The sequence below is a fragment of the Stenella coeruleoalba genome (genome assembly GCF_951394435.1).
Source record: "Stenella coeruleoalba genome assembly, chromosome: 19".
Classification (NCBI taxonomy): domain Eukaryota; kingdom Metazoa; phylum Chordata; class Mammalia; order Artiodactyla; family Delphinidae; genus Stenella; species Stenella coeruleoalba.
The window spans coordinates 49,906,820-49,929,872 of NC_137165.1; the positions used below are offsets into that span (position 1 = coordinate 49,906,820).

Sequence of the window (23,053 nt, forward strand, 5' to 3'; positions counted from 1 at the left end):
AATGGGGTGAGGCTCAGAGAGGGAGGGAGGGAGGGAATGAGGGGCAGGATGGTGACGGGTGGACAGGTGAGGGACAGAAGGGCAGGTGATGGAGGGAGGAGAGGCTGCCTGCTACACACAAGAGCAAGAAATAGCAGCTTTACCAAACCTGTTGATCAAGATGGCAACTTCACGGCCCGATGTGATGCCGCAGGTTTAGTGTGCAACACGAAGGCGTCTGATGGGTCAGGGAGGGCCTCCTGAGACGCCGCAGAATGCCAGCGTGGAGAGGAATGGGCGAGCACTGCTGTGTGGAGAGGCGGGTGCGGGAATGTGGGATAAAGGCAGAGGTGTCCAGGCCTCATTCGGGGGCCAGTGGCCAGCCTGGGGTGGTGGGCACAGTGGGCGGAGCTATGGTGAAGGCCAGGCTGCTCTCAGAAGGAAGGTCTTGAGTGTCAGCCACAGCTTGGACTTTACAGGAAACGAGTTTCTGCAAAGGCATCAGCCAGACAGTGGTCCGTGCAGAGCTGATGTTGGGGGGATCTGCTCTGGACAGGTGGTGGGGTGTGAGAGCCAAGGCCAAGTCCTGGGGTGGGGGGCCCGGAAATGGAAAGAACTGACTGGGGACACACATGGAGGTCAGGCCAAATGGCTGAGTGGGTGAGAAACGTGCGGAGGGAGACATCAAAGAAGATTCCAAAAGGTGGTGACAGAGCTGGGTCCCAGTGCAGATTCACAGACATTGGGCAGATATGCTTAGGCACATGGAGAAATGCGTGATCAGGTTTTGCCCCTGTGAGGGGACAGCACCTCGCTCAGCAGGCGAGACCTCGAGTGCTTTAGAGACAGTGGGGATGGAGGGGGAGCCTGGGAGGGGCTAGTTTTCTGGGAGAAGATGGCAATGAATGGATGTCCTAGGTTGCCATGGTTTTGAAAACCTCTTTTGCAATATTCAAAGAGGCTAGAGATTGCTGTTCTTTAGTTGAAATGAAAGAAAAAATTGACTTTAAACAGGCGAATGCTGCAAGTAATGGGATTCGGTGTAGGCTATGAATTTTAAACACTTATGTAAGCACCGCGGTTTCCAGGTGGACGCGCGCACTCAGGTGCACAGCTACTTTGTCTCCTTAACGCTCCTTCCAGCTCCGGCTCATTGTGAAACTTTCCCACTGAAGTTTTCAAAGATATGAACCACATACAGATAAAATTCAGTTTTCTCCAGTAAAAAAATGTTCAGGAGTCAGGTTTTGTGTGAAGGAAGGAATCAGTGACGTGGCTCTCAAGTCCCTGGAGGACATGGAAGGTGGCAGGGGTGGGAGGTGCGGGCTGTACCCTGCAATCTCATGTGGCGTCAAAGAAACACCGATTCTTCACCCCTTACATCCCCAATCCAGGGCCAAGGACAAAAAGATCCCCCTTTCTGGGTCGTACTGCTGGGGGTGGGGCATGGTGACCAGCTCTGGACTCTACAGTCCATTCAGACCTTTATGGGCCCCAGACAGACTTGTCTTGTGGAATGAGAGTCCTGAGTCCTTTCTAGGGCCAACAGAGGGCCAGTCTTGAGGCTCATGGGTACCGCTGGCAAGCACGTTTAGACTGCCCTCCCCCTTCAGATCACAAAAACGGCAAGTCAGAAATATCTAACACTGTCACGTGATGCCAAGAGAGTGTGAGCTCTAAGGTAGAGGGATTATCATGGAAACAAGCAAACAACCAAGAACTGAATGTTAATGAAAAATAGTACCAACGAAATAGGAGGGTAACTAATACTGTAAATGATTGCAGGAGTGGGAACACAGGAGTCCAATGAACACGTGAGCTCAACCTCATCATAATCGAGGGACATACAAATTAAGACCACGAGGAGTCGGTTCGCTCACATCAGACGGGGTAGCCTGACCAGAACAGGAGTGAGCAGGGCCACGGGAGCTTGTCCTCCTTGGAACAGAGCCCTTTGTGGTCAATCTCCCTCCACGTGGAGCTGTCAGACCCCACATGTGTCAGGCTGCAGTGTGTCTGCTGCGGCCCACACCCGTGCACATTATGGGGGTGCCTGCTGTGTACCAGGCACGGGGTGTGGGGGTCTGTGGCAGGAGACAGGACAAAGTTCCTGCACTCGTGGCTCTGACCCGCTGAGCAGAGATAGAACCGAGCTGAATAAATGAGATCCTGCATCATAAGTCTGCTGGGGAAAAGTTCTCAGGACAAAAGCAAACAGAGAGGGAGAGACTCAGAGCGACTGCAGAAGGCTATTCTGGATTGGGGTGGGAGGAGCCTGGAAGACTTCTTTTAAGGTGACTCTGGAGCAGGACTGTGATTGGACTGAGGAGCAGCCTGTGAGGTGTCTGGAGGCGGAACCCTGAAGCCAAGGGGAGGAGCCAAGGAACCCAGGAGCCCAGCACTGCCAGGTACAAGGGGGAGGGCAGGAGGTGGAGCTGGGGCCAAATCCTGAATTTGCTTTTTAAAAAATGAGAAAAGGGCTTCCCTGGTGGCGCAGTGGTTGAGAGTCTGCCTGCCGATGCAGGGGACGCAGGTTCGTGCCACGGTCCGGGAAGATCCCACATGCCACGGAGCGGCTGGGCCCGTGAGCCATGGCCGCTGAGCCTGCGCTCCGTGACGGGAGAGGCCACAACAGTGAGAGGCCCGCGTACCGCAAAAAAAAAAAAAAAAAGAGAAAAAAGAAAATGAGAAAAGAAGGAAAAATCAGAGCAAGGCTACTGTCCGTTAACAGGAGAATGGACAAGTGAATTGCAGCAGATCATGAAAGGGTGTGAACAAGACTCAGGTGACCAGTGTGGACACACAGCCCTCTGGGCAGAGTGAGGACACAGGATGTGTGGCGCCATTCACATGACATTTAAACCCTGGGAAAGGGCGCGAGTCCATGGGGATCCACAGCCAGAGAGTAAGTGTGCAGGGATCCTGAGCAGGGAACCAGGAGGGGCTCTGGGCGCTTTAACTCTATCTGTAATTCCTTAAATTGGGAACAAAACACACATGGGGAGGTGTGTCACATTAGTCTACGTTTTTATGCATCTACAGCATTTCCTAGTATTATGTAAAGCTTCAGATGAGGCCTGGTAAAGCACCGGGGTGCCAAGAACAAGCGCAGAGGGGCTGTCTGGTTGAGTCCTATGTGTGTTACCGGTGACACAGGGTCGATATGGTTGGTCATGCAGCGAGGACATGCGGTGAATTCCCACCGCTCAGCGAGCCCAGCAGCAGAACCAGGGGCTCACCACTCAAGGCAGAACACGAGACGACGCTGACCCTTCACTCAAATTTCAATTTCCAGGCAGCCAAGTGTGAAACTGCTGGACTGGCTGAAGGCGAAAGCACACAGGGGGCCCTGGATGGGGGTGATGGGGGGTTCCAGCCAGGGAACTTGAGAAGGGAAGGGCTGTCTGCGGCCCTGGAGCAGGGCTCTGACCTTGGACCTCGTACACGCATTCTCTGGGGGACCCTGGGCACCACTGGAGGCCACTCTGCCTACTGGATGCTGGGAGCCCCCTTGTGCCCTGGCCATGACACACCAAATGTCTCCTGGGGGCAGAACCCCCCTGCTCTGCAGCACTGGGAGTTCTGCAGCCTTTCCAAGCGACAAGGCCGGCTCGCCCAGATGGCCTGGATCAGACCAGTAACCAAGGGCGGGGGGTTCCTGCTGCCACAGCAAAACGCTCCTCACCTCCTCCTACCCCGTTCACTTTACTCTCCCACTGAGCGTGTCCCAGCACCGTCCACTTGGGCGGGAACCCATGGGTGCTGAGGGGACAGGTGGAGACGTGGAGGGGTGGGACTCACCGATGAGGGAGTTGAGGGAGGAGTAGGAGCTGACTCGGCGCATCTTGTCGATGGTCTCAAAGGACAGGATGTATTCCTCGTTCTCGGGGCTGCCCAGGGTGCTGCTGGCGCTGCTGCTGGTGCTCAGGTTCCCAGGGGAGAAGGCCACCGAGCCGCCGGCTGGTGGGGCATCGCCACGGGCAGAGCGTCAGTTAGCACACCCACCCCCGCCTCCCCTGGGGCTGGGCTGCTGGGCACGGGGTAGGGGGGTGCTGCGGGGCTCAGGAGCGGCTGTGCCCAGAGGTGCTGCAGGATCATCACTGGCCACCCTGGGGGGTTGACCCACGACTTCTGCTCACGCCCAGGCGAGCAGATGGCAGGAGGGGGCAGGGGCACATCTAATAAAAGGTCCCAGAAGATGACCCACAACCACCTAACTCGAGCACCCATCCTCTGGGGTCTTACATTCTTCTGTCAGACTCAGATTTTGCAAAGATTTGTTCAAGCTTCTAGCCGTGGTGACGGCGCGGATGTTTCCGTAGGAGCTCACGGAGCGCAGTCTGGGGGTGCAGGGGCTGTCCCGCACGGGGGTCAGACTCCCACCCTCTGGTAGGAGAGAAGGAGAGAGAAGAGTTAATGGTGGGCTCAGGTGGGAGGCGGCCAGACGGCAGGTGACAGTGGCTTTTACCTGGATGATGTGACGCTACAACAGGGCCCTTCTGCTCAGCAGGGTCTCTGACACATGTATGTTGGGGTACAAAGCTGGACAAGGTCCTGACTGGGGTGAAGGGAGCATGGGAGCAGATGACCATGACCCACGCTTGGCGTTTTGTGAGAGTTCAACTACAGAGGCCCACATGGGTCTCCAAGAACCATACCAGGTGCTCTGGGACTTGCCTGCGGCCGCTGCCCAGAATAGCACCAGGATGGCCACCTCCTGGCTCAGCCCCCCGCCTTCCCACTCACCAATCCCACCCTGCCCAGGCCCGCCAGCCGTTTCCCTTCCCCGATGTACTAAACGCAGCAATGGTCTCATGGCTGATCACAAGCCCTCTTTCCTGAAGACACAGCTGTCTGAGGGAGGGGGCAGCTCAAGATGATGAAATATAAATTCGGTAAAAAGGACAAATGTGAGACGAGCAGCTGCCTGACGTGACACTGACGTGCGGACTCATCAGGGGAAGAAAGAGAATGTGCCTTCCTATAGCCCCTATGGCAGCACTTTGTACCCGCCAAGATTTCCATGCTTTGATTTCCAAAAAGGGTAAAAAGGAAAGAAAACAGTCAGAGGGTCAGTGTGGCCCCCTTTCCTGCCCTTTCTATTCTGGGAAGATGGGAATTGCAGATATCTGAGTGGCCCTGACTTGACACATGGGCTCAGGACCTAGCAGAACGAGGGGCCTGCTGACAGTCCTGACCAGGGTCCCCTGGGCCAGCGAGCCGCATGGGCTCCACTCAGTGCCGTACCCCTGGTGGCTGTACCTGTGGTGGCTGGAGAGGGCAGTGGGTAATTCTTCTCCTCTTCCATGAACTGCAGGGCCACGGTGCAGAAATTGCTTTCGTATTGAACGACAAGGTGACTCAGAGCCACCACCAGTTCCTGCCGGGAGGAGAAAGGACAGCGACACTGACTTGGGGCTGGGAGACAACTCAGAGTAGCAGTGAGATGTACATGTTGGCGCTGAGTGCTTGAGCCACTGTGGGGGGCCGTGGGACAGACAGCACTCGGCACCAAGACAGGGGCTGCGCCCTCAACGCAGCACTCTTGAGCCCCCGGCGTGAGCAGAAACCTCTGAACAAGCCATGTGGTCAAGATCAGGGCCTCCGAGGGATGCCCCGGACACCCGGCAGAGAGACTGCTGACCACTAGGTGTGAGAGGGGGGCCTTGTAGGGATGCAGGCTGAGGATACCCCAGAGCGGGATGGGGAAGAGCCCTCACGGCTTCCCATGGTCAACACCGTGGAGAGCCACCTGAACCCTGGGCATTAAGGCAGGATACCCCGGACAGTGTAGCACGCTCTTCTACTAAATGTGAAATTTTCAAAGATAGATTCCTTTCCAGCCCCCAAAAGGGTAACAGGAAAGTTCTACATGACTTCAGGCCAGTTGCCTCAGTCCAAGGAGAAGAATACAGTTTACCTCTTTTGGGGCAGTTGGTGCTATGACCTGAGTACCTGGAGATCCTAAAAGTCACGGGAAATAAAACTGGATGTCGGTTTGCACTACTTTTCCCATCACTATTCAAATGGTTTCCACAACTTTATTTTACTTTTTAGAAAAATACTTAGCAGAAGACCAAGGTCTGAGAGCCCCTTCTTGTTCCGTGAATCCCCCAGACCCCCAGGGCCAGGAGAGCTGTGCCGAGGTGCTGATAAGCTGGGCTCGGATGGGGCCCCCGGGTCCTCTCTTCGGCCGCCCCCTTCTCTCCTGAGAGGGTCTCTCCCACCTCAGCCTTACGCACTCCTTGGCCTCCCCAGCACATGTGTGGGTTTTACTCCCAAACCTACCTTTTCAGGTCCCATCTCTGAGTTCCAGGCTGGCCCTTCCAACCACTGACCATGTGTGTCCACCAAGTGCTCTCCAAACCCCAGCTCGACCTGCCCAGGACCTGCTGCCCACTCCTTTCTGTTCAGCCCTTGCTGGGGACCCTCGGCTTGTGCCAGGAGCAGAAATCTCTGGTGGCTTCAGTTAGACCCTTGAATCATCCTGACCCATCTCTCTCTCTGGCGATCCGGATGCCCACCCAGTGGGTCCTCTAGTCTAACAGGCGCTGAGTAACAGGCTGTCGAGGGACTGCCCGCCGGCCCCTCCCAGCGAAGATGAAGCCTGAGCCGTCTTCAAAAAGCACAGGTTTTCCCTTCACTCTGAACTGGTGAAAGGGCTCAGCTGGACCTGAAGCAGATTCTCAGGTCTCAGACCGTTTGATCCAGGGACAGCTGTGAGGACAGGAGGCTGAGTGCAAGGCCCACATCAAGCAGCCGTGGGTCAAGCCCCTCCTGCTGGGCGGCAGCCATGGGCTCCAGCCCTCGGAGGTCTGCAGGCATGTCTGGCTGGGGCGCAGGCCGGGCATGAGGCTCGAGTTATTCTCAGACCTTGGAAGCAGATCAGCACGGCGACTCGAGCCCCTCCAGCCAGCAGCCTCACTCCCTTTCCCGGCAGAGTGGTCCCGCCATCTCCACACTCCAGCCGCCTGCTCACACTCGGACCAAGCAGGCCTCCCGCTCTGGGCTTTGGCACCTGCTGCCCCCTCGGCCTGGAAAGGCCGATGCCTCGCCCCGGGCTCCCGACTCTCTACCTTCACTCCCGACCTTCCTTCGGAGCAGGTCACCACCTGCCACATCACACCCTGGTCTGCCCTATCTCCAAGTACAAGTTCTGGAGGCCTGGTGACCTAGGGCCTGGCACACTGGCAGCGCTTAATAAGTATCTGCTGAATGAATGAAGCCTCTTCCCTTCAGATACACTATAATTTTTAACAAATGGTTTGATTTTTTAGGTGAGTTGTCGTCAGGATTCAGGGACATTACGCCTGGGCACACACATGGCCCGAGGCGAGTCGGCTAATGCTCCTCTGTGGTCGCCTGGAAGGCTGGACCACACGCGTTCCCAGGTCTTTCCCCAGGGCCATCCCCACTCCACGTTTTCAACAACGAATTACTGGCTAACATTTGTTTTTGGCCCATGGCCATGGAGCATCAAACTCAGCTCCCAGGACAACAGAGCAGCGTTCTGGGGAAGGGAGCACATCTGCTCCGCCTGGACGCCCTCTGGGCTCGCCTGCGGGAGAAGGCGCCCCAGCCCTGGCAGCTCATCCTGCCCCGTCGCCTCCACCTGAGACGTCCTGGGCATCAATGGGGAAACACCCTCTGACACCATTCATCAGTTTCGGCTGGAGTCAGATGTGTGTTAAGGGAGGAGGATGCCGGGTACTGCTCCTCTGTGTCTGTGGTTACTAAATAAATTAATGTAAACTAGAGATAAAGGATTCAAATGTGTCCCGCTTTCCTTGCTAAGGTAGACGGCACCAAGTAAGCTGCAGACAAGGGTCGCGGGGCTGGACTGGTCAGCCCTTGAGAACAGTGGGGTGACAACAGGATTGGGGGGGGGTCACAAACCTGCTTCCCTGGCCTGGCCCTTCTTGATGAGGTGTGGGCAGCTTGCTGACTGGATGGACAGTCTGGATCGTGTACTTCCTGGACAAGCTCAAGTTCAAAATAATTTGGGAGGTTGACATGAATTTACTGACTCTTGATTTTATCAAGTAAACTCCTTAAACAGGTCAGCAAGCAAAAACCTTCCATCTCTGTCATTATGGCCTCCCCCAGGAAAGGATGCTTTCATCGTTCAGGAGTCAACAGAGGCAATTTTTTTTTTTTTTTTGCGGTACGCGGGCCTCTCACTGTTGTGGCCTCTCCCGTTCTGGAGCACAGGTTCCGGACGCGCAGGCTCAGCGTCCATGGCTCACGGGCCCAGCAGCTCTGTGGCATGTGGGATCTTCCTGGACCGGGGCACGAACCTGTGTCCCCTGCATCGGCAGGCGGACTCTCAACCACTGCGCCACCAGGGAAGCCCAAGGCAATCTTTTTTACATTGAATACATGTGACTTTACGAAACCCTGCCACAATACCCTGACTCTTCTCATTTTGCCACGAGCTGGAGACACCAGCAGTTGGTTACAGCTGGGACTTCTTAAGCCTTAGCTAAGGTCAGCTCGTGGAGTGCAGTGCCCAGGGCCGAGTCCTGTTTCATACCCTCAGGTGCCCTAACGCTGGGTCTCCTGGGCCAGCAGGCTGGGTCTGTGTTCCTCAGAGCACCATGTGCCACAACTGTCACCACGTGCTCTGGACAAAGACGGGAAAAGCAAGTTGCCAACAGCATTAGGATTCCGTGAAGAGAAGGAAGGCTCAGCCTCTGAGCTGGTGTCACTCACCCTATTAAAGCCTGGATCCTCTCTCCAACCCAAGGGCCTCAGTCTCCCTGAACCTCCGTGTTGCCCATGTTTCCATGGCAAACATAGCCCCCTTGACTTATTTAACAGACCTGCATTGCTGTCCGTCTCCCCATTAGAGAGTAAAAGCCCTGGAGGCAGTGATGGTCCCGAGGCCTGACACAGGACCTGGGACGTGGCAGACGCTCAGATGTGTTGAGAGAAGAACACGGTTACAGAAGGTGCGTTCCTGCCCGCTCCCAGACTCTCCCCCACTGCCCTCCCGCCAGCTCCACGCTCCAGCGCACACAGGATGGGCAGCCCCGGGCGCACCATGGTCTTTTGTGCTCCTGGAGCTCTGCACATGCTCCTGCCTCACTTGCTCTCCCCGTCCCTTACCCATCCCTCACAACCCAGGCACGAGCTCCCCTCCTCCCCCTATGGGGCCAGAGCCCCTGACCTGGGCTGGCCTTTGGGGTGCTGCTCATTTATAAGGGCTTCAGTCCAATTCCTGGTTCTGTGCCTGCCTCTCCACCTGGACCCTGTGCCTCTCAAAGGCAGGATGCCTGCCGCTCCACGCGCCGAGCCTGGTGTGCAGAGGCAGCTGTGAGCTGAGCCCGAGTGCTGGGCGAGCGAAGCAGGCCTCTTCTCAGCACCCCTGTCTGTGGACGTGCTGACCCCAGGCAAGGCCAACATCAAGTGCCCACAGGAATGACCTGGCTACACCCGAGCATCCCAGTGTCTGCGGAAGGGACAGCCAGTGGATTGGGGCTGGGAACGTCAGGGCACCTGGGACATGCTCGAGAGGGCGGTAGTCCCCGTGTTCCTGATGACCTAGCGACCATTCTGATACTGGAGACTCAGATGGACATTCTTTCTATTTTTATTAACATTCTTTTTAAGTTTTTTTGGGAAAGAACTGAAACACAGCTTTCCTTTCTTTAAAAGGAATCTTAACAGACAATTCAGGATACTACTGATGTGCTGCTTTGGTCACTGACGTCCACATACAGGCAATTTGACTCGGGAAAAAGAAGACTGACTCAAGGAAGCCAGATTCAGACAGATGCTAATGATGAGAACCCAAAATAAAAAAGTAAGGGCTGTGAAAAGGCACCTCCAGGATCATTCCACATTGTTAACATTTCTCTAGATAACCTGGCCTGTTAGCAACTGGGTTCACGGCCCTCTGAGGGAACTCAAGATGAAATGAGTCCTTCCTGGCTAATGTGAACTTGCTCTGACAACGTCCCTGCCACCAAGTCAGTGGGGTCTGCTCTCCAAACAAATACCCTTCAAAACCACACCCGCCTCTGACAAACCCAACCTCCCTTCCCTGGCACAGGGATCTCAGACATGCCGAGAAGCAGCCCGGCACCTCTAGGTGATGAGAGGTGACTCAAGGTCACACACAGAACGACGCTGCCCTCCTGGTCCTAGAACAGTCTCTGCTCCCAGGGCAGGGCTCCAAGGCCACCCCAAAATGCGGCCAGCAGACATTAGGGTTCCCCCCCACGGCCCTTTTTGGCTGGGGGAGGGGGAGGGTTGACCGTTCTGGGCCAACTTTTGACAGGGGTGTGAGATCTTGGACGGAAATTGTGGTACTTCTACATCGAAACAGACAAGTAAAAGTTTCAACTACAAAGAACTGCTCCATTCATGCGCTGACAAACATGGGGGCAGGGAGGGGAATACACTAAACAAACCTTTCCGTCTGTCTGTGGGTGGCTACTGCTCTTTTGAATCTCCTGATGTGTGTAAGTGTTGCTCCCAGGCAGGAAGGAGCCTATTATACAAGCTGCCAGAAGACGCAGCCTGTTAAATGCCTTTAAATGAAGCAAACACACAAGTATCTGGTGAAGAAACTATTTTGGAGAGAATTAAACAAACATTTAAAGCCTGCTCTCAGCAGGATGCACACCGGTGTGGCGGGGACTGAGTGCTCGCTGCTGTGGTCGGGTCAGGGTCATGGCTCAACCTGGGTGCCAGGGAAGCCCGGCCTGGAGGCGCTCGGTGCTGCCTGGGGGCGGGGGCCACGCACCTTCCGGACCACGGGGCTGCCGTCGTTGATGAGCTGGGCCAGCATCATGGCCACATTGTGGTCGATGGTGGTGGAGTGGTCCGTCCTCTCTGCGGAGTTGCCCACAAATGTGCCGAGGGCAAAGACTGCTGCGCAGCGCACCTGCAGGTGGGACGGGGGCAGTCACCCAGCGGCCGGCTGTTTGGCTCTAGCCGGGGCCCCTGGAGCCGACCTGACGCAGCCCGGTCTCGTCCACGGTCCTCTTGGCCCAGCTCCACTCGCGTAGACGAGCAGGAGCAGGGAAACAAGAGGTAAGTGGCGGCCCCGCCTGGGGGCCAGGTGACAGGCTGTGCAGGCATCAGAGACCACACCAGGCACCGGGGAACCCACAGAGGGGGACGCAGGGGTCTGGGGCTGGGGCTGGGCCTTTCTGGCTGTGTGGTCTCCAGGCATACCTTGACCTCAGTTAGCCTGAAGTGGCCGTGGGTGTGGACTCACCTCAGGGATGGGGTCGGAGAGAAGGCTGCAGAGCTTCTCGTGAGCGCTGTCCCTCACCCCGCACCACCGGGCCGAGTCAAAGTTCTGCCAGATCCGGCCCAGGCAGATGGCCACCCACTGGCGCAGCAGGGGGTGGGGATCGTTGAGCTGCTCCAGGCAGATGGCGATCAGGTTTCCCTGGAGGCAGGCTTCCTGCGAGAAGGCAGGCAACACACGGCATCACCCTGACCACTGAGGAGGGAGGGGTGCCGGGCTGGACCCCAGCTCCCAGCGTTTCTCAGGGAAATGTTGCTTAATCACATTGCAAGATGGCCTCAATTTTCCTCATTTTTTTTTTTTTTTTCTGGCTGTGCTGCACGGCATGTGGGATCTTAGTTCCCGGACCAGGGATCGAACCCGTGCTTCCTGCAGTGGAAGCACAGATTTTTAACCACTGGACCGCTGGGGAAGTCCCTCAATTTTCCTCATTTTAAATCCCACCAATATCAATTCACCCTGGCTAAACAAAGGGTCCGGACCCCACTCCTCCCATGGAGCCCCTTGGGTTGGTGTGATCCTGCAACACCCCCTCTTCTGAAGTCACTGTTTCAGCAGACATTCAGAACAGTTCTGCTGGCCCCCAAATACTGGAGCTCGGGGCTGTGCCTCTGCAATCCACAGGGAGGCCCTGCAGGGGTGGGGACATGACGTGACACTCACCTGCCCCGTGTTATAGCTGTTAACGATCACAGCCAGAATGAAGGCTGTCATGGTCCTGTGCTCAGCCTGGAAAACAGAAATCACCTGCTAGTTTGCACTTTTTTCATGGTGGAAACTCATCACTCCCAAGCACTAGAGTTATCCTTCCAGAATCTTTATGATTATGCTTGGTGTGTAATTAAAGTAATGGGAGCCAGCTTTATTGTCTTTTGAGTCCACAAAAAGGAAGAGCACTTTTAAGAGGGTCTGACAGTTTTGGGTTGGCCTCTCAGAGGACAGATGGGTCCCTGACGTCTGATGCTGCAGGAGGGGCATGGGCCTCTCTGATTCTGCTCCATCAGAGGCCGCCCTGTCCTGCCCAAGTCTATGGAAGCAAATCACCCTGGTCGTAAAACGACCGACCACAGTCCCTAACTTGGCTTCATTATCCCTTCCTCGTGGTCTTCTAGTGGACGGATCGATTCTCATTTTCTCCTCTCCTCTGTGCCTCTACTGACTCAGAGATCAGTGTTATGTTAACTATTAGTGGTACCTAGTCATTCTTTAGAGAATGAATAAAGTTAGTCATTTCCTGTGTCTCCCTTGGATTCCCAATACTCCTCCTCACGTGTCAGCCCCTCACGTGAGTGACTGTTTTTACTTATTCTTACAGCCGATGCTGATTTAGATACATGACAAGTTTGCAGCTGTCTGCTTTCCGATGCTTCCTGCATCCTACTGTCCCCTGGGCTCCATCTCCTCCTGAAGTGCAGTCCTCCTGGCTGCCTGGGTGGGGTCAGCGCATGGGAAGCCATCGGTCCTGAGATGTGCTGGCTTCGCCCTCTCCCTGACTGACACCGGGGCAGGCACAGGGTCCCGGGGTGACGGTTCCCCCTGTGCTGTGAGGGCCTCTCCTCAGTCTTCCACCCGTTACTCTGGTGACTGCTGTCCAGATCTTTGCAACAGTCTTCCTTTTTGTCCTGGTTACTTTCAAGATTTTTCCTCTTGCCTTTGACATTCTCTACTTTCATTACGATAAATCTTTGTGGGGATTTGTTTTTATTTAACCTTCTCAAGACTAATTGTGCTTTATAAACCTGAAAACTCATTTCTTCCTCAAATCTGGAAAATTCTCCGCTAGACCAGTTGGATCGTGTGTCCCCCCCACCGCCTCACCTGCCCCCACCATCTCCCTCTGGCCTGTGTTGGATGCAGCGAGCCCTCTCAGCCCCTCCGTCACGTCTCCGCTTTGCTTCATCTCACGTGATTTCTCTACGGATTCCTTTACCTGTTGTGTCGATTCTGCTGTTTAATTCATCTACAGAGCTTTAAATGACAGTGACTGTCTTTCATTACAGGTTCTTTTTTCCCCCCCAAATCTGCCTATTTATTAAAAGACTCTAGTTGGTCATTTTTTGAGGAGGAGTAAAAAGGACAGAATACATTGTTCTTTTATAATAGTCACAAAAGTACTTATGAGGAAACGTAAGAGTTTATTTTTGGATGTAATTAAAACAAATTGTTTATTCAGTAATTTTAAACATACTTATTTGTATTGATTGTCAGTCTTTTTCAGAGAATCCTATTAGTTTCAATTCTTGGGGAGCCAACCCTCTTACATGCCAGCTCTGCTTATGTCCCTTGAACATGGGTTAGGAGCAGGCCAGCGTTCCTGTCATGAGTCTCAGTACCCTGGCTTCGTAGGTGTCCCTGCAGAAAGGTTCAGCCTTTGCCGCTTCCAGGCAGGCCCTGGAGATTTCATGTTCCTCTCTTAGCTGGCGGCTCCCCCCGCAACGGGGGGTTTCTGTTTCTCACGGGGGCCTTTCCTGACTTTCCGTCCAGACTTGGACAGACAGGACCAGCTCTTCTTGTCCTTGTCTGGTGAGTGGGCGGCTCGCCCCACAGGCCCGTGTCCTCCATGCAGACTTGAGGCTGCACGCGCGTGGAGCGCCAGGGTCACTGTGAGGTCTGCCTGTGAGTCCCACCGTGCCCCTCCTCTGACATCGGTTTTTGGCATTTGGAGATTTCCTTTCCTTTCTTTCACATCTATGTCCTCAAATCTTCAATGTGTTTGTAGTTGAAGTGGGGCCCACTTGTGCTGGCTTCGCTCACCACTTTACTGCATTTTATCAGCTTAGATGTCTTATTTGTTTGATTTGTATCTTACCCTGAAGAACAGGGAAGTGATTATTTCCAACATTTGTATAAAGTCTAAACTTTAACTGCCTATGATAATGTTTAAAAACCACACTTCAGTTAAAACACAAGTTCTACTTACCTTTCATAACAATCCTGTTTTTGACGTTTTCTGTATTTTGAAAAATGTGTTTGTTTTTTTATTATTGTCATTTAGTTCAGAAAACCAACTAGAGGGTGAATTTACACACAAAAGTTCCTTTACACAACCAAAGCCACCTAAGACTGTGTGAACAAGCTGTTAGACTTAATTAAACATTCTGATAAAAATAAGTTATATTAAGTAATTATTTAGGGTGTCTATTTTGTTCTTTTTACTATGCTAGGAGTTAGAGGTAGGGAACATAGAAATTAATTAAAAAAACACTTATAGGAAGTTATTCTATATGCTATTTATGGATTACTAATTTTTAAACAACTTAATACAATAAAATATATTTAAAATTTAAACTTTCAATCTCTTCTTTCCACCTTCCCGCCCCCCTCCCCGGCTTTCCTTCCTGATTGAGAAGGTGTAACAGCCTCCTGTCATGTCCAGAACCTGCACTGGGCAAAGGAACTGCCATATTATGGATGTACAAGTACTCATTGATCTAACTTGGCTGACAGGGTGTGAGGCAGAGTGGATTCTACTTCACTACAAAGATGTGCTCGGAAAATGGACTCACTGTAAACAAAAATACAGCCTGTGTGTCAAGTTTCACTGTAACTCTTTACTCAGGGAAGCAGCTACTGAAATATGACGGGAAGCAAAGGGCACCGTCTGAGTGAGGCAGAGCCGGGGTGAAAGCGGACCCCCTCCCGCCACCCTGCCGGCCCCTCTGCGTGGAGTAACCTTCCCCAGAGTCCCCGGGAGACGCGTCACCAGAGCTGGTCCTTACTGGCATGTACGGATCTGCCAAGACCGAAAGGAAGTACTTGTGGCCGTTGTCCTTCACCAGGTCAGCTTGGCACGACTGGGGAGAGAGAGACACAGGAGAAACAGTGAGTGCAATTCCGGGAAGGGACTTCTTTTTCTTCTTGGGATGTGTGAACAAACGAATGTGCAATGAATATTTTATGCCTTAATCATTTTCTCCTCTCAAGTCCAATTTTCATCTGAAAAAATAATTCCGACGGCTGTGTGGAGACACATTTTTCCTTGGCTGTGGGAAAAGGGCTGGCATCTCACACACTCTCAGAAGTGCAGCAGCTCCAAGGCGTTCTCGAAACCATCTTCTGGGTACCTGCTGAATGGGGGCGCCCTGGCTGCTGGATGGCTCCTTTGGAGACCGTCTGCATCCTGCAGCCTCCGCACACGTCCTCCCTCCCGCGTCAGCCCGGGGCCCACGTGCCTCTCCTTGCGCCTTTCAAGCTGGGACGTGCCCTGGATCAATACCCAGAAAAACTGCTTTGTGATTTAGGGTAACGTGTCCACAGGGAGACATTGAATTCCATCAGCTCCCAGCATGCTCCACTCTAGGGGAAAAAGGCCATTCAAGAAGAGAGAACCGGAATTTTAAGATCTGAGTTTCTGAGAATAAAAGGAGAAAGTTATGCACTGCAATACATCTCTACCTCTGCAGGGCACTGCTGGCTCAGGGGCACGCCCTGTGTGAAGCCCTCTCAGGGGCAGGGCGATTTTGCAGACAGAACCTGCTGTTTACTGCAGCCCGGAGCCCTGATCCCCTCTCTCCCACGCTGGCCCACTTCTCAGGGTGCTTTGATAATGAGGTGTTTCTTCCTCACATCAATAAACTAATAAGGTGGCGACTGGACTCAGCTGTTTAAGTGGTAATTGAGCGAGATGGAGGGGGTGGTCAGGAAGCAGGGGCACCAGGGGCTCGGGTTAGCAGGATAATAATCCCCAAGAGCCAGGGAAGCCAATAAAGCATGCAGCTTTCAAGTCGCTCCCATAAGGGATGCCTCACTTTGAATGAAGGTTTTGACAAATGGACTAAAAGGCATCAGCGTGATGCCCTCTGCAGAGACTCGTCCAGAAGGGGCTGGGAGGGAGCACTCATTTGGTGCCTGTAGTGCAGTGCCCGTGTCCAGCGACAAGGCTTAGGCGCCTGCATCTAAGAATGAAGCCAATGTCCTTTGATTTGAAACCAGAGATTCCACAAGTCAAATCCAGGCCCACACATTTACAGCTAAGCTCATAGCACATGTCTCATCATAGAGTAAACGACGTGTCACTAAGTCATATCCTGCTAATTCGGAAGCTGAGGCACCTGTGGGAGTATGTGAAGCTATAACTTTAATACGTCTTCAGTATCGGAAACGGCAATTATCTTGTCCATGTTGAAAGACCTCTGTCTAGACGAGGCTGCCATGCAGGTGGGAACCACAATAATGCTCTCTGGTCCTGTCCATCCTCACTCTCAGGTCTCAGCAGGTGTCCTTTATGAACTGGTTTAGAAGAATCACCCCATCAGCCATCCCAGCCCTGTCCGCGACCGGGGAGCCAGGGACTTGCAGGGCTCTGACTTCTGAGGATGCTGGGACACAGGCCACCAGGCACCTGCTTGCCCTCTTGACTTGGCCAATTACCTCCTTATAAGGAAGAGAAAACAGTCCTTGAAACTACAAAGGCCCAGAAATGCAGGCCACAGATGCAGTGCACACACAGGCCAGTGGAAAGCTCCCAGAGAGATGCAGGGCTCTGGCAGCCCAGACTCCTCCACACAGCCGCTTTCCAAGGGTCCCCTCTTGTGTCTGCTTTCCCCCAGATCAAGCTACAGATTTGACATATTAAGGCCGGGGTAGAAAGAGGGGGGAGGCGAGGAAGAGCACGACTATGAAATGGTGTTTCCTAAGCAAGCCCCTCCCCCACTACACACCCAACAGCTCTGATGCTTCTGTCTCAGGGATTTCATGGAATTATATTTTTAACATGGGGAAAAGGGAGGGAGGCAAGGAAGAGGAGAAAAGCAGAAGGGGAAGCAAGCACATAGTTCCTTGTGGCAGCAGCTGAAGATGCAGTTTGCAAGCAGATCCCTCTCAGGAGGGGGCAGAGACCAGGACAAGTCCGACCAGAGACCCTGGCTTCTGCAAGGGTAAGTTCACCGGGGGAGGGCAGATGCTCCCCCTCGGAATATTCTGGCAAAGGATGCTGTGGGGGAGAGCCCACCTTCATTCTCCTTAATGCAGACTATAAAGTCTGTTTCCTGGGGAGCGGGAAGACACAAACTGAGCACAGACCAACAGACCACCAGGCATGATGCATCAAATGAGGCGCAATCGGCAGGACAGTCCTGAGCAGTGTCGCCAGTGGACACAGCCACTCATGTTCTGATGTGAATATGGAGAAAATCACACAGAGGGAGGGTCCTGTTTCCTGTCCTCGGGTCGCAGAGTTCACTCCTCAGGATGAGGAAAGGATGCCGGAGAGGTAAGCCGGGTTCACACAAGAGACAGCGACACCGGAGTGCACCTTGACCCACTGCTACCAGAACATTAGAATCGTCTGGAGACAGATGTAGGACTATGCTGGACTGTTTATACATCCAGAGTTTTAACAACGGCACGTGGCCATAAAACTAGTAGCGCCTGAGAAAATAATCCCAGAGCAGGGATTCTGCTCACTGCTCACAAGAGCTCACTGTCCTTCACAAACCCAAAAGCACAGTCACAGGCAGTTAAAGACGCACGTCCCTCTGCACGCTTCAAAGCCTCGGCACAACGGCCTTCCCACTTGCCAAGTGTAGCAAGATAGTTAAATACGTACAGGTTTTCATTTTCCAACAAATGGTTTATTACTTTAAATATTCTCGTCAGATGCTCTTGTGTTGAAGGTAAACTTCAGAATGAATAGACACCGTGAATGCTGAAATAACTGATATCAGTGGGAAAATCACTGGGATACATGAATGCTTTTATGCCGTCCATCTACTTTTCTGTATGTGTTCTAAAATTTGTAAATGCAGGGACTTCCCTGGTGACCCAGAGGTTAGGACTTGGTGCTTTCACTGTCGTGGGCCCGGGTTCAATCCCTGGTCGGGGAACTAAGATACCACAAGCTGCTTGGTGCAGCCAAAACAGAACAAAATTTGTAAATGTATTTCAAGGCTCAAAATCAAAATGCTACAGAAAGGTATAGATTGAGAAGCTTTCGTCCATCCCCTGTCCCTGTAAGGGGTGGCGGAGTCAGTATGATCATATCTTAAATGTAGAAAATGTGACATCTGGATACAAAATGAAAATTAATATTAAATTAGATGGGGGTTTTTAAAAAAATCTCTTCCACTGCTATATGTAATCTCTTTACTAGTTTCTTATTTATTCTCCACACATCCAAACTGTGGTTGCCCTTCTATAAAACTTCCGAGACCTGGTCGTGTGGGCTACGGTCTCTGGCTGAGTAGCCCCTGCCCACCTCTCCCAACCCCAAATGGAATCAGCACTGCAGAGCTAGTGAGTCAGCACAGCCTGACAATTAATCACGCGGCCCTTCAGCCTCTGGATTGCCCTCGGTGACGGACTGATGCACCGGGAAGTCCCCTGCAGCCTGAGTCACCGCACCCATTCATCCTGCGAAAGTGTGATCTGTCACCTCCCTGGCAGCACCCAGTCCAATCTGCCTGTGTGGGGCCGAGTGGCCTGTGTGGGGAGGGCAGGTAAAAGCCTCCTGCATCCTCCTTCAGCTTTTCACTTCACTCTTGGCAAGTACAGGCATTTGAACAACTGCCTCCCTCCATCCCTCCTGCCAGCCAGCCAGACAGACACATACATACCCAGCCGCAACCTGGCCTGTCATCATCATCAATGTGCACGTCTAGCAGGGCCTGGCCTCCTCCCAGGTGGGTGGTCCTGGAGGCTAAACCAGTGTTGGGACAGGCAGACCTGTCTGGACGTGGCAGGGGTGAGGTCTCTGCTTTGCTAGCCCACAGTTTTACAGGGACCCCAGGAGGGTGGATCTGAACCTCTCTCCAGAGTAAAACCCACTCCCAGCACTTCTGAAAAGCAGCCACCTCATTTAACCAGAATGACGGCTAAGAAGAGGCCATTCTGCACAACAGTTCTATTTTACCAAAAAATAAAAACAACACCCGGAATCACTCACACAGCACAGCCTTGCTGACTACAGCTTCTGGGTAAACATGGGTCTCTGCAAACTGTGTTCTCCAACGCTGTGATTTTGTTTTGTGTTCTAAAACCTATAGTTTAGAAATTAAATGGACCATCAATGCAATTAAGTTATTTACATTAAAATGAGGAGGTGGGAAGTGCCCACAGCAAGGCAGACTTTGGGTGGGAGTTTCACAGGAAGCCAGGCCTGGCTGCCACTCAACACTGTGTGACTGACAAGACAGTTCGTGGTGATAGCGAATCAGTCCCTTTGTCCATTTGCAGGTAGTTGCAAGATGGGACAGCTGGACAGTTGGCTCAATAGGGGGCAAACTGAGAGAAGGAATATTAGAAAGTCCCAGAAATGCAAAACAAAACAATTCCAATACTAAGCCTTATAAAATCAGACTCAATGAATAATAAATAAAAGAAATTAAAAGAATGAGATTCATGGGACTTCTCTGGTGGCGCAGTGGTTAAGAATCTGCGTGCCAATGCTAGGGATGCGGGTTCCAGCCCTGGTCTGGGAAGATCCCACATGCCATGGAGCAACTAAACCCGTGTGCCAAAACTATTGAGCCTGCGCCCTAGAGCCTGCGAGCCACAACTACTGAGCTCATGTGCCACAACTACTGAAGCCTGTGCGCCTAGAGCCCGTGCTCCGCAACGAGAGAAGCCACCACCATGAGAAGCCTGAACACCACAAGGAAGAGTAGCCCCTGCTTGCTGAAAAGAGAGAAAGCCCACGCACAGCAACGAAGACCCAATGCAGCCAAAAATAAATAAAAACAAATAAATAAATTTATTAAAAAATGAGATTCAGTTTTTAAACAGATCATGAAGGTGAATAAAGGAACAGTGGTCAACAACAGACATAAAGCAGGTCATGCAAAAAAAAAAAAAAAACAAAAAACTCAGCGCATCACAGTGATGGCACCCCAAAGAGAACAGGATGGAAAGGGGAGAAAGAGGAACTTCCCAGCAGTGTCACCTGACAGACACACCTCAGCCAGGTGACCAAGGGACACCTCAACCAGGTGACCAAGAGCCCAGCCACAGTGAGGAGTCATGTTGAGAGTATGGACCCTGATGCCTGATGGGATGTGATGAGAAGGGCACTTTCCCTCTGTGGTCTCCCTCCCCCAAACCCACAAGCCCAGACTAACAATGAGAAAAACATCAGACAAACCAGCAGAGGGACAGTCTGCACATCCCTGCCCAGGCCTCCTCTAAACCGTCGGGGTCATTCAAATCAGGAAAGTCTGAGAGACCGTCCAGTCAAGAGCAGGCAGAGGAGATGTGATGACTGCCATGTGGGGTCCGAGAGAGGTCCTGGAGCAACAGCAGGGCATGAGGTTAAAACTGAGGAAAGCTGAATAGTGTAGACTTTAGTTAATGACAATGTATCAACATCGACTCCTTAGTTGTAAAAAATGTACCATGTTTTGCTGTTGTTGTTGTTGTTTTTGTTTTTGCGGTACGTGGGCCTCTCACTGTTGTGGCCTCTCCCGTTGCGGAGCACAGGCTCCGGACGTGCAGGCTCAGCGGCCATGGCTCACGGCCCAGCCGCTCCGCGGCATGTGGGATCTTCCCGGACCGGGGCACGAACCCGTGTCCCCTGCATCGGCAGGTGGACTCTCAACCACTGCGCCACCAGGGAAGCTCTGTTGTTTTTTTAATGGAACAGCTTCTTTTATTTCTTTTTCACACTGAATCCCAAGTCCTCGGGCTTATCTAAAAATACAGAATTTCAGTGAAAAGTAGACTTTTGGTACTCCTTTTAAACTGTTAGTCATTAGAAAGGAAGTTACAGTGGAATAATCAAAGGTGAATAATCAAAAAATGGGAATTTCATCGATGAATGGACTGCATATGCCCCGCTGTGGTATGGTATATAGAAGGGCTCTGAGTTTTGAATGAAGATGGGAATTCTTACCCAGATCTGATCACCAGTCAGCAGAGTGAACTTGGGAGAGTTGCTCATCCTTCTCTGATCCATGCTTTCCATCTTCTCCTGGAAATTCCAAGGCTTCTTTACAAATAAGGGACATTTTTGTTGTCCCAGAGAATCCATGGTAGGGGATCGTAGATGATCCCTTCCTTCCTTCCTGCTAGTGTTGGAGGGTCCCCTGGGAGGCAGGGGGCAGCTATGGCTCACTATGGAGACAGGGGTACTGGCAGTGGCAGCTCTGGCAACTGCTCATTGGCATGGGCCCTATAGGAGGCCGCCACTTTCTTACCAAGCTGTACCATGTTAATGTAAGGTATTGACAACAGGGGAAACTGGGTGTGGGACATACGGGAACTCTATTTACTATTGTCTTACGTTTTCTGTAAATATAAAATTATGATTAAAAAAATATCTTATTAAAATGAAAACTGTTTAGAACAAGGCATTCAGGACACAAACTCCCAGCACAGGAGGTACGTTTGCCCCGGGTTGTCATAGGACCAGCCCCATGGGCTGCCCTGCCTTCCGTGATTGGACCATTAAGAAAGCAGGTTCCAGGGGCTTCCCTGGTGGCGCAGTGGTTAAGAATCCGCTTGCCAATGCAGGGTACATGGGTTCCAGCCCTGGTCTGGGAAGATCCCACGTGCCGTGGAGCAACTAAGCCTGTGCGCTGCAACTATTGAGCCTGTGCTCTAGAGCCCGCGAGCCACAACTACTGAGCCCATGTGCCACAACTACTGAAGCTCACATGCCTAGAGCCCGTGCTCTGCAACGAGAAGACACCGCGATGAGAAGCCTGCGCACCACAACGAAAGTAACCCCCGCTCGCCGCAACTAGAGAAAGCCCACGTGCAGCAACAAAGACCCAACACAGCCCAAAATAAATAAATAAACTAATTAATTAAAAAAAAAAGAAAGCAGGTTCTGGATGGCAGATCCTCTGGCCCACCTGATCACACTCCAATTTGGGTGATGTGAATCATATTTGGATGGGAGAGGAAGTTAACCCTGCTCACTTTTTCAACTGTGAGCTGGCAGCGGGGTGGGGGGGAAAGGGGGGATACAGGTGCAGGAAGAGAGGCTGTGAACGTCAGAGTCAGTGAGCTGGGATAAAATCACTATGCAGAGAAAACAGCAGAAGTTTTGAGACTGAGAAGGAGAACTAGCACAGATGTGGGGAGGACGGGGCGGGGGGCTACAGAAATTAAACTCCACTAATCTCTGATCTGCTTTTCACTCACACAATGTGTTCCTTCTTGGGACTGGGATAGCTGGCACACACAGTGAAGCTCTTTGTGTCCCCACATCTGGATGTACTTCCTCTATACTGACACACAATGTTTTTCCAAATTCAGTGACACTGTGCCCTTGGAATCCCCTGGTGGCACTATAAATAAAACTTTATCAGCTGTAACTAGGGAAGGTCTGCCTGAATTACATATTAGCTGTGTCTATGAAAAAACCTCTATTAACTGGAACCTAGCTTATAGAAATCTCTAACTGTCTCCCCTCTCTTTTTTTTATAAATGTATTTATTTATTTTATTTTTGTCTGCGTTGGGTCTTCGTTGCTGCTCGCGGGCTTTCTCTGGTTGCGGCAAGGGGGAGCTACTCTTCATTGCAGTGCGTGGGCTTCTCACTGTGGTGGCTTCCCTCGTTGTGGAGCACAGGCTCTAGGGCGCGGGTTTCAGTAGTTGCGGCATGCAGGCTCAGTAGTTGTGGCTCGTGGGCTCTAGAGTGCAGGCTCAGCATTGGCAGGTGGATTCTTAACAACTGAGCCACCAGGGAAGTCCCTCCCCTCTCTTAATCTTGTTAATTAGCAGAGAAACAAATGATAACAAACAACTTAAGGTATTTATTAAAAGACAACCACCGCCATCCTCCCAGAGTAGGGTAGATTTTGCCACATTCTCTGGACTCTCTCATCTACGTGTAATGTTGCTTTTGATGGCTGATTCCATCACACAACCTGAA

General features: G+C 52.3%; 1 protein-coding gene across 2 annotated transcripts in view; it reads right to left on the bottom strand.

Moving 5' to 3' along the window:
* RPTOR (regulatory associated protein of MTOR complex 1) overlaps positions 1–23,053 on the bottom strand; it is a 346,910-nt gene that overhangs the window by 39,685 nt on the left and 284,172 nt on the right. The window contains exons 14-21 of one of the 2 annotated variants that reach the window (XM_079903606.1): positions 21,066–21,143; positions 14,962–15,036; positions 11,906–11,971; positions 11,207–11,398; positions 10,730–10,870; positions 5,242–5,359; positions 4,225–4,365; positions 3,781–3,939 (exon numbers count right to left, since the gene is read on the bottom strand). In XM_079903606.1, the coding sequence (XP_079759732.1) occupies positions 3,781–3,939; positions 4,225–4,365; positions 5,242–5,359; positions 10,730–10,870; positions 11,207–11,398; positions 11,906–11,971; positions 14,962–15,036; positions 21,066–21,143 (970 nt within the window). The remainder of the gene's footprint in view (positions 1–3,780; positions 3,940–4,224; positions 4,366–5,241; positions 5,360–10,729; positions 10,871–11,206; positions 11,399–11,905; positions 11,972–14,961; positions 15,037–21,065; positions 21,144–23,053) is intronic. The other variant, XM_079903605.1, reaches the window with a different exon arrangement.